Source organism: Amblyomma americanum, chromosome 5 (assembly GCF_052857255.1).
Source record: "Amblyomma americanum isolate KBUSLIRL-KWMA chromosome 5, ASM5285725v1, whole genome shotgun sequence".
Taxonomy (NCBI): Eukaryota; Metazoa; Arthropoda; class Arachnida; order Ixodida; family Ixodidae; genus Amblyomma; species Amblyomma americanum.
The window spans coordinates 18,017,835-18,030,918 of record NC_135501.1 but is presented as its reverse complement, the minus strand read 5'-3'; the positions used below and the strand labels follow the sequence as shown (position 1 = coordinate 18,030,918).

The 13,084-nt window shown below is 46.5% G+C and overlaps 1 protein-coding gene across 3 annotated transcripts in view; it reads left to right on the top strand.

Annotated features, from left to right (window-relative positions):
• Nucleotides 1-13,084, top strand: part of LOC144132309 (BTB/POZ domain-containing protein KCTD3) — a 175,348-nt gene that overhangs the window by 1,709 nt on the left and 160,555 nt on the right. For 2 of the 3 annotated variants that reach the window (XM_077664627.1, XM_077664623.1), the window contains exon 2: nucleotides 5,630-5,683. Coding sequence is in view for 1 of the 3 variants with exons in the window: in XM_077664623.1 (XP_077520749.1) it covers nucleotides 5,630-5,683 (54 nt within the window). In the remaining 2 variants the exon portion in view is untranslated. Of the gene's footprint in view, nucleotides 1-5,629; nucleotides 5,684-8,202; nucleotides 8,319-13,084 lie in introns of those variants that run through there. The other variant, XM_077664626.1, reaches the window with a different exon arrangement.

The following is a 13,084-nucleotide window of genomic DNA, read 5'->3' as shown; positions in this document are numbered from 1 at the left end:
TGGTGGGATATGGTTAGACTTTTCTGTTTAAACTGGAAAAAAAAACTCATAAAAGCACTCCGAATTCAATGATTCTAGTTTGGTTTTAACCAAAAAAGGTTAGTATCCTTGACATGCAGGCCACTGCTAACTGGTTGTTGGGTAGGAATTACATTCACTCAAATTCTAAAGAGCCAGGAGTGTGGTGAGACTATTGGATTAAGTGGTGCAGCTGTGCGTTTTGAGGTATTACACCGCTACCTTACATTTCCCTCTAAGATAAGAAGCTCCACTTTGCCGCGTCAAATTTTTCTGCAAGTTAGCGCTGTGGCCACTTACTCGGTTAAGCATGGTTTTAGAACTACATGTAAGGACTCTCTAAACCATGCACAGGCGTCATGATAATCATTGTGTTTTGGCTACCGTGGTGCAGTATCCTGCCCTCTTGCTCAGTTTAGCACAACCAAGAGACAACATCGCAGTGCTCCTTTAAGAAACCAACTTCCACTTGTATTTTTGTCTGGTGGTTCTACCATTTAACTTCTGTTTCTTTTAACTGGTGATATCATTTCCTTCTATAAGCACAGCTATAAATATGTTATCAGTAATTAACTGGTACATTGAACGTTGAGGCTCACTAAAACAAACAAGATAAGTAACATTTGACTGGATGGGAATACCGCATTATATCACCATAAAAACGATACTTCACCCGTAGGAAATAATATTTGTGAAAAAGAAAAAAAAGGAGAACTGTGTTTTGAAATAAACACTAATTAATGTCTGCTGAATTTTCAAAAAAATATATACCAAAACTCCAACCCCTAGATATAGTGTACTTAATCGTGATGAACCCTACTTGTTGTAGCAGGTTGGTTCGTGTTGACAAATTGTAATCTGCATTTTGTTGTGAGTAGTAGAGATAGAAAGCACAATAACTTGGGCGGTCAGGTGGCATGTGACCTACATATCGGAAACCAGAATAATGGGGCAGCTCTTGCTTTTTGCCCTTCATCTGGCTGTGCAGTGCCTGCTAAGGATGGTACAGGTGTTCTACACTGACAGCTGTTAAGGGCCTGTTTCCCATTTCTGTAGCGCCGATGTAAAAGTTTACCATGCTGATCCCATTTCTGTAGCGCCGATGTAAAAGTTTACCATGCTGATTTGTCAGCATGTAGTGATGTCACGCGTGACGTCACTGCATTGTGCCACCCTGAGTGTTCCAACATAGTGACATCATGTGCACTCTGCTGTAAGTGAAGAACACAAAATAGTAATGAATGAGCAATATTACACTCAACGCCATAAAAAGATGTCGCTGAATCTTGCGTTACGCAGTGGCAGCCGTCCTGTGAGTTTTTTCTACAGGTGAACTCTGTAGAATTGTGCCTTTGCCTTCTTGCTGTGCTTAATTCGGTTGCCCTAATTTTTTGTGCAGGTGGCCACAATTCTAATCTTCCAGTTCCTAATGTGACACTGTCATGTAATTAGTCATGCCCTGTTATTATGACCTCTTTAATTCAGCAATACACATGACATCCATACCACAGCCGGAGCGTTTTAAAAGTCATTTGACATTGAAACGTAAGCTGCAGCCGTTCTAGTGGTGCCATCTTTTGCATTCAGAGCGAACTGCTCTCTGTAAACTACATATGTGCACCATGCGCCCTGCACCACCACGAGTTCGGCGTTGCAAAAGGGTATATCTTCATGTGTCTCTTGCTAGAGTCAAGTACAGCTTAAGTCCGCAGTGAAGCTTCGCTCATATTCAGGACCGTCGCACACAGTTCTTCCACGGAAAAAGAGCAGCCTGTTTTTAGAACTGTTCTTGTTATCAAACAAGAAGCTAATATCAAGAAAAAAAAAAATCATAAGCACTACAATTTTCATACCTGGCTTGTTTAATAAAATCAAACATTAAAAAGCTGACTTCGTTTACTGTTGTAAATGGCTAGCTGAGTGATACAGGTCGTTGCAGACCGTGGCCAAGTGTTACCAACTGCTGTTTTTTTAAGTTGTGTCCTGCTATAGCTCCCCTTCGTGCCCGTGCCGTCATACTTGCTTGGCGAATTTCACATGTAGAGGAGCAGCTGTGGCAGGCTCGTTCCACAGAATTGAAGGGAGCTGGATGTATTCTGATTAGAGAGATTTAGCATAGCGCGATCCACTTCTGCGGGGAACCTCAAGGCACCAGGCGCCGGCCGGTTTTTTGCACACCTGCACCGTTGGGACCAATCAGTGTGTGCACACTGACGACGTGTGGAAGCTGATCGAACTATGAGATCTTACGGTATGATGGAATCTCGTCTGGTCGGGAAATAAGTTCATTTTATACCAAGAAAAGTAAATGCCTACCAAAGGTTTGGGTCAATAGATGATGACGTTTAGGCTTCCATACGGAAACTTTTTTCACTGCGGCCTAAGCCTGAGAAGCACCATTTCAATACGTTTCAATAATAATCCAAGGCATCTTGCGTACTTTGGCGGGAGATTACCTCTGTTGCGATGAAGTGTTTTCTTTGTGGACTAATCACCAATGACACAAGGCATTGTCATCAAAGGCTGTTTCCTTGGCGATGAGAGAAGATAGCACATAGTGATCATTTTTGTTTTCTTGGGTAAACAAAACACAATAAACAAAATCACATCAATGCGGGAGGCCATAATAAACAAGTGGGCAATCAGACACCATGGTGCTAGAAGTTTCATGCCAAAGCAAATGAAAACAATAATCAAAAGTAACAAACTAATTAAAGGTGGGGGAAAATAAAACGCGAGGTGACATTGTTGAGGCAGAATGGAAATCAACCATCAACGGAAATAAAGGTGATAGTCACAGGATAAATGCATGGTATGAAGTAAGTAAAAACAAGCACGAGAGGTTGTAAACAACAAGGAAGAAGTGCATAGGCGAATATTAAAACCAGATAAAAGGATATATTTCCAGGCCTGAAAAACCGTTCACAGCAAAGCATGAGACATGAAATGCATGAGAAAATTATAATTTGCCTTGTAAAAAAAAAATTTCCTGCTGTCGAAGTGAAGTAGATGGAGTGCTGACACATTTTTCACCGGTTTTTATAATGTGAAAAGCTTCAATGACCTCCCTTTTCTTTTCGTTTTTTGATCTGAAGAAAACAAAAAATAAGTGCAAGGCACTTATTTATTACCTTCATCCTTGCCTTCACAGTTCTTACAGTGGTGTGCTAAGTCACCTCATGAGTTGTTCTTTATTGCCAGTCTATGTTCTCGTGCCCGTTTAATGAAAAATCTGCCAGTCTGGCCAACATAACACCTGCCACATGTGAGGGAAATTTTGTACACAAGACCTGAATTGCACTTCGTGAACTTTTTCTTGTGATTCGTGCACTGCAGTACACTAGCATGTACTTTCAGTCATGAATAAGCAGTTGGAAGCCTGCGCCCATGGTGTCGTTTTGTTTTCTACTTCTCCTGTCTTGTCGTACTTGCACTGTCCTACCTTTTATTAAAATGAAGCAAACTAGCCCACAAGAACGTTCTGCTATTATTTAATACTTAACTATTCTACCGAATATTTGAATATTCGGTGAAGATGTGTGAACAGAACCACATAATTATTATTTTTAATGATAATAAATTATTGAATATTACACATGCCTAGTAATGACCCTCTCGATCACATGTATAGATCGTGGGGAGTCCTCATACCAGTACCGGTGCAGTGGTGCAGCGGTTAAAGGACTATAGATACCTAATTTTTGGGTGCATGTTTTCTTTGCAATGAGGTGTAAGGCATTAGTATACGTGAATTACTACGTGGTACTTGCCTACGACTACTAAATTATAGTGGCTATTCCCCGCATTTAGCTGTTATGTGTCTGTTTGCCTGTCTGTTTGAGGCCGGCATTTTGGCAGGCTGCCCACCTGTCCACCAGTTTGTGGGCGAGGTGCGTGTAGATATCTGTACATTTATTTATATAATATACTGCCTACCGTACAAACAGTCCACTGTAGCAGGTGGCAGTTCAGCTAATGATTGGCCACGAGAAGTTGCTCGGGAAGAGCAAGAACTTGGGTCGCACAAACCCCATCGGTGGCAGCACCTGCCATCGCAGGGCAGTGGCGTATCACCTAACTGCTGCAAGACTGCACCAGGAGTGGTATTAGGACTTCTAGGGATTTATGACACGGCAGAGGCCTTTCCCGTATAGTGAGCGTAGCCAGGCTAATGATGATGCTGATGATGAAAGTCATACCCTTAAGGGGGGCTTAAGTGTCCCCTCTAATTCTTGTGCTTACATTTGGCTTGAGAGGACCAAGTGACTGTCGACCTCTAGGCTTCCTCTCTTGTCATATGTCGCATGTTCGTACATATCTGCATTTGCCAGCCATTATTGCTGACCACCAGTGAACCAACAAAGCTTCTGTAATGTCTTCAAGACACTTCCATGACCATCAGCATTGTGATGGTGCAACAAAACGGCATGCTGTAGTTTGAGAGGAAAAACAGCCTTGAAGCACCAATTTGGGGCCTCTTTACCTGGCCCCTACTTAGCAAAGCTTCATCGTGGTCCAGCAGGGAGTTCTTGCCACTACCTTCATATTATATGCATGAGTCATCACCGCCTAGAATGTTTGAGTACCTTCCATTGGATTATCATATGGGATTATACTAATCAAACTTGTTAATCAACCTTAAACCATTTTTTGGGTAGGCCTACTTTCAAAATCTGCCGTGGGTGGCCACCATGTCAGATTCACTCCATGGCCACCTGCCATGGTGGGCAGGATGCTCACAAACCAGTGGCCAGGTTGCCACGGTGTGCAGGTTGTGATGACGTCATAGTTTCACATGACCTCTCTCGACCAACCAGGGTGGCCCATAGGTTGTGATGATTTCGTGACGTCATGGGACCTCTCTCAACCAATCGCAGTTTAGTAACAGTGAAGCTGTTGAGAGAGGCAGAAAATGAACTTTATTGAGAAACTCTAGAGATGCCTTTCACTGCTAGTGCAATGGGGCCATAGGTGTGCGCACAGGGGGGCAGGGAGTGCGGCCGCCCACCCTTATCATTCAAGGGGGGTGCGAGGTCTGCCCAATGCCTTCCTCTCTCAGACCTGTGCAGGGTTATGGCCATGCCAGTTTTCTGACGACACTGGCAGGCGAGGACCGGTGATGTTGCTTTCCAAGATCTATTTACTTGCCGGGCCTATTTGAGGCAACCTTTTCAAGTTCTTTATTGCAGTTAACGAAAGACAAATGCGCCATATATTTTCTGTGCTTTAGAGATCATGGAAATTCTTTTGGGAGCTCGTTGTTGCACTGTTTACATTGATGACTCTGCAACCCAGGGACTGCCTTCCTCTATGTTACATATGAAAGTAAAAACTACTGCTCAATATTATTTTGTATATTTTGCAATTCTATCACATTCAAATAAATGTTTTATAAAAGTTCATCCTTACGCTATGTTTCTACCTCAGGATCTTCAGTGGTAAAACTAGGGTGGAAGGGGGGGGGGGGGGGGGGTACTGCGGTGAAATTTTGCTCCCCCTAATGGAGAACCATGCACACGCCTGTGACTGGTGCTTTGCAGTCCCCCCCACTCCCATACTTGCTTCTAGCCAGCTGCCCTTGACGTTCTGTGCATTCACTTCTTCTCTCTAGGTTTGCCACATCCAGGCAGACGCTGACATGGGTGCCCGATTCCTTTTTCACAAGGTGAGTCTATTTCCGAAGTATTGCTTGTTTGTGGGAATGACCCTGCCCATATTTTTTTTGGATTACCTTATAAGCACTTACTCTCAAGGCTGAAAAAAATCTGTTGAGTATGAAGGGTCTCTGCTACTGCAAGGATTTCCCGAAGGCTATTTGTATTGAATTAGTTTTTAGCAATATAAATGTTTGTTTTGTGCTTTAAAAGCTTTTCCCCTCCTCATGTTATTTGTAAGGCACTGGCGGTCATGATGCTACTACACCCAATGACTACACTTCGAAGTCTCTTCAGGTGCACATAGTCCAATTAACGCCACCATTGCTGTGTGACTCACCAGATTTGCTTGGCATGCTTTCTCTGCCAGTTAACACCCATTGGCAGCAGTCATTTTCAATTCTGAAAGTGCTATAGACACTTCATTTTTCTTGCTTGTTCTCTTCCTTCAAATGATCCGTGACACGTTAGAATATGTGGATCACCCCATGATATTGTCACGTAGTGGTGACGGCAGTCGAAGCAGCGATGAAGACGGACGAAAGGGTCTTCTAAAAGAACTGTTTATTGGGCTGACTTGCACCCAAAATGGACTTAATCACTCGGCGGCAGCGAAGCGACAAGCGTGCTCGGCGGTCGTCGAACAGAATGCCGGCCGCTGTCGGTCGTGCTCAATTTAAAGCTGATAGCGAACTTTCGAGATAAAGAGCGCAAAGTTACTAGAACATTCCGGAACAACGTAGAATCAGTTCTGCCTGGCTGCGATCAATCGAGATAAATCTAGTCGCGTCTTGCGTAGCAAACAAAGCGATAAAGTGATGTGGCGGCAGATTTGAAAAACGAACACACTGCAAATATTCGCGGCATTACTCCCCTCTCAAAGAAGCATCGACCCGATGCATTAAAACAAATAATGCGACTAGTATGGAAAAAAACGGATTTTGCAAAAATAGAGCATGGAAGTGCAGCGGCCTTTAGCGCGCATAATACGGCTTCAGACGAACTACATGGACAACTTCTGGTCGTACGCGGCGTCGCTGGGATGCAGTCATTGCGTCAGAGATGACTTCATAATCCAGTTCACCCAGCCGACGAAGAACCTTGTACGGGCCGAAATAGCGGCGCAAAAGCTTTTCACTCAATTCACGGCGGCGAATGGGCGTCCACACCCAGACTTGGTCTTCTGGCTTGTATTCCGCATTGCGTCTTCGTAGGTTGTAGCGTCTGGCGTCAGACCGCTGCTGATCTTTGATCCGTAATCGGGCAAGCCTTCGAGCTTCTTCTGCGCATTGAAGGTAGGCGGCAACGTTGACGTTCTCTTCTTCTGTAACGTTGGGCAGCATGGCGTCTAGCGTGGTCGTGGCCTCCCTGCCATGGACGAGCCTAAAAGGCGTCATCTGGGTGGTCTCCTGCACTGAGGTGTTGTAGGCGAAGACGACGTAAGGCAGGATGACATCCCAGGTTTTGTGTTCGGCATCGACATACATAGCGAGCATATCGGCGATGGTTTTGTTCAGGCGCTCGGTCAGTCCGTTGGTCTGCGGATGGTATGCAGTTGTCCTGCGGTGGCTGGTTTGGCTGTAGCGCAGGACGGCTTGCGTTAGTTCCGCCGTGAATGCTGTTCCTCTGTCCGTGATGAGCACATCGGGGGCGCCGTGTCAAAGAAGAATGCACTCCACGAAAAATTTGGCGACTTCTGCTGCTGTTCCGTTTGGTAGGGCTTTCGCCTCGGCGTAGCGGGTCAGGTAGTCGGTCGCTATTATGATCCACTTATTTCCAGATGTTGACGTTGGAAAAGGGCCAAGCAAGTCCATGCCAATCTGCTGAAAGGGCCTGGAGGGAGGTTCAATGGGGCTCAGAAATCCTGCTGGCCATGTGGGAGGAGTCTTTCGTCGCTGACAATCTCGGCAGGTTTTCACATAGTGTGCGACATCGGCAGACAGTCGGGGCCAGTAATACTTGTCTTGAATGCGGCGGAGGGTGCGAGTAAACCCGAGATGTCCAGCTGTCGGCTCGTCGTTTGAAGCCTGTAGAACTTCTTCGCAGAGACAAGTAGGTACAACAAGGAGTCAAGGCGGAAAGCTGGGCTAGTTGGTGTTTCATCATGAATTAAAAGACTAGCGCATATAACAAAGACACAGACATAGAAGTAGACAGAAGTAGCGCTCGTCCTGTCTACTTCTATGTCTGTGTCTTTGTTATATGCGCTAGTCTTTTAATTCATGATACAACAAGGAGGTAGGCTGTTTTGCTTGCTGTAAAGTTCTTCTTCACAAGGACCTCATTCTGCACACAGAAGGAAGACAGTCCTCGCTTGAATGAAGCGGGGGGTGAAGATACCTTGCCTTCCAGGTACTTGATGAGGCCTTTGAGGTCGGGGTCCGAGCGTTGCTGCTGAGCAGAAGAGCTGGGGCTGATGGGTCCCAGGAAGGCGTCCTCATCGTCGTCCGGCGGCGGTGCATCTACAGGGGCTCGTGAGAGGCAATCGGCGTCAGAGTGCTTGCGTCCGGACTTGTAAACGACGGTGACGTCAAACTCCTGGAGACGCAGACTCTACCGAGCGAGTCGGCCAGAGGTGTCCTTCAAATTGGCAAGCCAGCAGAGCGCGTGGTGGTCGCTGACCACCTTGAACCGTCGTCCGTAAAGGTAGGGGCGGAATTTTGACGTAGCCCAGATGATGGCAAGGCACTCCTTCTCAGTTGTCGAATAGTTAGCCTCGGCCTTGGAAAGGGAACAGCTAGCGTATGCGATGACTTTCTCCAGCCTGTCGCTTTTTTGCACGAGGACGGCGCCTAGTCCCACGCTGCTTGCGTCGGTGTGAACTTCAGTATCGGCGTTTTCATCAAAATGCGCAAGGATCGGTGGGGACTGTAAACGACGCTGAAGTTCCTTGAAGGCTTCTGCTTGCGGCGCTTCCCATTTAAACGGCACGTCTGCCTTCGTTAGTTGGGTCAGGGGCTCGGCGATGCGCTAAAAGTTTTTCACAAATCGTCAGTAATATGTGCATAGTCCGAGAAATCTGCGCACTGCTTTCTTATGGGCCGGCGGTTGAAACTGTTCAATAGCAGCTGTTTTCTGCTGGTCTGGGCGTACTCCTTCCTTGCTAATGATGTGGCCTAGAAACAGCAGCTCTTCGTAAGCAAAGTGGCATTTCTCTGCTTTCAAGGTTAGGCCAGACGACTTGATTGCGTCTAGTACTGTTCGAAGTCTTTTGAGGTGCTCTTCAAAGTTCGAGGCGAAGACAACGACGTCATCTAAATATACCAGACAAATTTGCCACTTCAGGCCACCCAGCACCTCCACCAGATGTCATGTAGTGGTGACGGCAGTCGAAGCAGCGATGAAGACGGACGAAAGGGTCTTCTAAAAGAACTGTTTATTGGGCTGACTTGCACCCAAAATGGACTTAATCACTCAGCGGCGGCGAAGCGACAAGCGTGCTCAGCGGTCGTCGAACAGAATACCGGCCGCTGTCGGCCGTGCTCAATTTAAAGCTGATTGCGAACTTTCGAGATAAAGAGCGCAAAGTTACTAGAATATTCCGGAACAACGTAGAATCAGCTCTGCCTGGCTGCGATCAATCGAGATAAATCTAGTCGCGTCTTGCGTAGCAAACAAAGTGATAAAGTGATGTGGCGGCAGATTTGAAAAACGAACACACTGCAAATATTCGCGGCAATATTAGCCTCTGACCTCTAAATAGTTTATAATCGAATTTCTTCTGTCACATCGTTTTGGTTTCGGTTTCATCAACCAAATGATAGCGGTGATATGTAATTGGCCTTTAGGTCACATGAGCCATGAAAAAACCTGCAGTGTAAATGCTGATAGTTTTAATTCAGTACAATACTTAAATCAGCCAACTTCAAGAGCTGGGATGACAGCAAACGACATCATCATAATCATCGACTACGCCTACTGCAGGACAATGGCCCCTCCCATGTCTCTCCAATTAACCTTTTGCTTTGCCACTGCGGCCACCATATCCCTACAGACTTCTTAATCTCATCCGCCCACGTAACTTGCCACCCCCTGCTATGCTTGCTGTCTCTTGAAATCCATTCCGTTACCCTTAAGGACCAGCGGCTAAAGAGTAGAACAACAGAAAAAAACTGGCGCCAGTAGTTATCTTGCCTTCACATTACATGCCCTGCCCAGGTCCATTTCTTCGTCTTTATTTCGACTAGGATGTCATTAACCCGCGTTTGTTCCCTCACTCACTCTGCCCGCTTTTGGTCTCTTGATGTTACACCTATCATTTTTCTTTCCATGGCTCTCTATGTTGTCCTTAACTTAAGCTGAACCCTTTTTGTTAGCCTCCACATTTCTGCCACGTAGGTGACTACCGGTGAGATACAGCTGTTGTGTACTTTTCTCTTGTGGTATATTGGCAAACTGCTATTCATGATCTGAGAGAGCCTGCCAAATGCGCTCCACCCCATTCTTGTTCTTCTAGTTAATTCCCTCTCATGATCCGGATCAGCAGCCACTACCTGCCCTAAGTAGATGCTTTACCGCTTTCAGCACCTTGCTACCAATTGTGCACTGCTGTTTCCTTGCGAGACTGTTGAACATTACTTTGGTTTCCTGCATGTTAATTTTTAGACCCACCGTTCTGCTCTGCCTATCTAACTCATTGACAAATGACGTATTAGCAGTTATCGGCTTTTTTTTTTTGTGCTGCACATGACCTAAAGACCAATTACACGTCAGCGCGATTGTTCGGTCAATGAACTGGAAATCAAAACGGCGTGAGAGAAGTAATTAATCATTAGATTGTTTTGGCGGTTGTAGGCAAATATGACATTTTCGTCCATATATGTATCATCATCACCATCATCATTTATTGAACCCTTAAGGACCCTTTACATGGTATTATTACATAAGAGAGGAGGGAGGGTGACGTACATAGAACAATACCTGAACAAACCCAAAGAGGTTGAAACAACAAAAAAAGGAATCTAGTAAAACAGATACATATAAACATACAATGAGAGCAATGAGGACAACAAATACAATCAGAAAAATCAAATGAGAACCCAGTTAAGACAGTTACAGAAAACGCAGTCGATTAGAGCAAGAGAATTACGAATGAGTTGCTCAAGTACATCAAACTAAGGGTGAGAAAAGAAATTTAGACAAATGTAACGTTCCAAGCCAGGCAGTAACAGCTCTTTAAATTTGACAGGGTCACTTTCCATGACAGTAGGATCTGGCAAATCATCCCATTCCTGTATTGCTGTTGGTAAAAATGATTTATTAAAAGCAGATATTGATCCATGCAGGCGCTGTACACTTTAGCTATTGAATTAATGTCAAGATGAACGTGCTGGTGGGCGAAGAAGAGATTGGCGCAGATGCATGAAATGATTGAATATCTTGTGGAAGAAGCATAGTTGTGATATCTTGCGGCGAAAAACCAATGAGGGAAGATCGAGTGATGATTTTATACTGCTGATACCGATTTTGTAGTTGTACTTTGAAGATATCGCCGTGAATCCTTGCAGTGTTTGTTTTTTCATTCTTCAAAGCTGCCGTCATGCTGCTTTTTTGCTTTGTTTGCGATGCAAGGCAGAGCTGATTCGACATTGTTCCAGAATATCTTAGCAACTTTGAACGCTTTATCTCGAAAGTTTGCTATCAGCTTCAAATTGAGCACGGCGACCGTTCTGTTCGACGACCGCCGAGCACGCTTGTTGCTACTCTGCCGCTGAGTGATTCAGTCCACTGTAGTCGCAAGTCAGCCCAAATAATGAGTTTTGTCTAGACACCATTTTCACAGCTTTTCTGCTCTCCGGACTGCAGTCACCACTCCGTGGCATCTGGTGGAGGTGCTGGGTAGCCTTCCATGTTCCGGGTGCCACCTTCCAGTCTTGACACCAGCCCTCTGCACTTCGCACTGGAGGACGAGCCAGCAGACATCTTCAGAGAGTGAAGCCTGAGTTCGGGACCCTGCCGGACCGCACCTGACAACAAAAAGACACTGCTACGATCACCGCAACCTCTCCAAAGATGTCGACACCGATCATGCTGCAACAGCCACGGGTGCCGCCAACTTTCAGTGGGTCCCTAGGCAAAGACCCCGAAGAATGGTTGGATCAATTTGAGCGCGTGGCATCATTCAACAAGTGGGATGATGCAGCAAAAATTCGCCACGTATTTTTCTCACTGGAGAGCTCAGCACGTACGTGGTACGAAAACCACGTGTCGTCCCTAACGATATGGGAGCCATTCAAGAAGGAACTTTTGAAGGTATTCACCAGTGTCTTGAGGAAAGAAAGAGCCGAACGACTCTTTGAGTCCCGGATCCAGCTTCCGAACGAACTCGTCCGCGGTTACATCATAGAGATGAACCGCCTCTTTCGCCGTGCCGACCCTGAGATGACCAAGGAAAAGAAAGTTCAGTTCTTAATGCGCGGCGTAAAAGAACAACTCTTTGCCAGCCTCGTCCACCAGGCTTTAGAAACAGTTGAGGAATTCATGCATGAAGCCTGCACGATTGAGAAGACCCTCAACGTCTGGGCTCGGCAGTACCTCCGCCCTTCTTCTGTCTGTGCAATCCGTCCGGACACAACCACCACCAGCGACAACTTGCATGAAGTTATCCGTGAAATCGTCCGCGAGGAGCTACGCCAATTACTGCCACCCTCTGCACAGCCTCAAGCAGGGACTCTCATGGATGTGGTGCGGGAAGAAGTGCAATAGGCACTTGGCACCCCTGCAGCCACAGAACCCCAGGCCGTGACCTATGCCGCTGCAGTATGCACTCCACATCCCCAACGACACCCCCTACGTCCTCTCCAAGATGAGCCACTTGTTCCAGAACGCCGCCTCCCTGCCCCCGCCCTCCCAGCCTACGAACGATGCTCAAGCCCCAGGGAATGCGACGAATGGAGGACTTCCTGCAACCAATTGTTGTGCTTCCATTGTGGTGAGGCCGGCCATATTCTTCATCACTGCCCGTACTGACGTATCGGTCTTCATGGATTTGCCGTTGACGCACCACGACCATGCTTTGGCCAATGTCTGCAAGAGATCGATGAGTACCTGTGTCGAGAGGAAAACTCGCTGAACCGCCTTTCGCGCTCACCGTCGTCGTCAGCCTCGCGCTTTGCATCAGCCTCGTGTTTGCGTCGCCATGCCGCAGCTACGCAGCTGTGGTACGAGGAAGGTCTCCCAGCCCACATAGGGGAAACTAAAGACAGCAACCTCTGGAGGTGAGGTTGCTCCCGAGCGAAACACCGAAGATAGTCCAACGACCATGCCGCACGAAGACGCCGCCCCCGACGCACTGACGCCGCATACAATGACAACCTCGACCACGACGTGAGCCGCCTTCAAAACGACGCCGCTACCGAGAAAAGCTTCGACGACACGTTCTACCCACGATTCCCATACCCGACAAAGCCGCG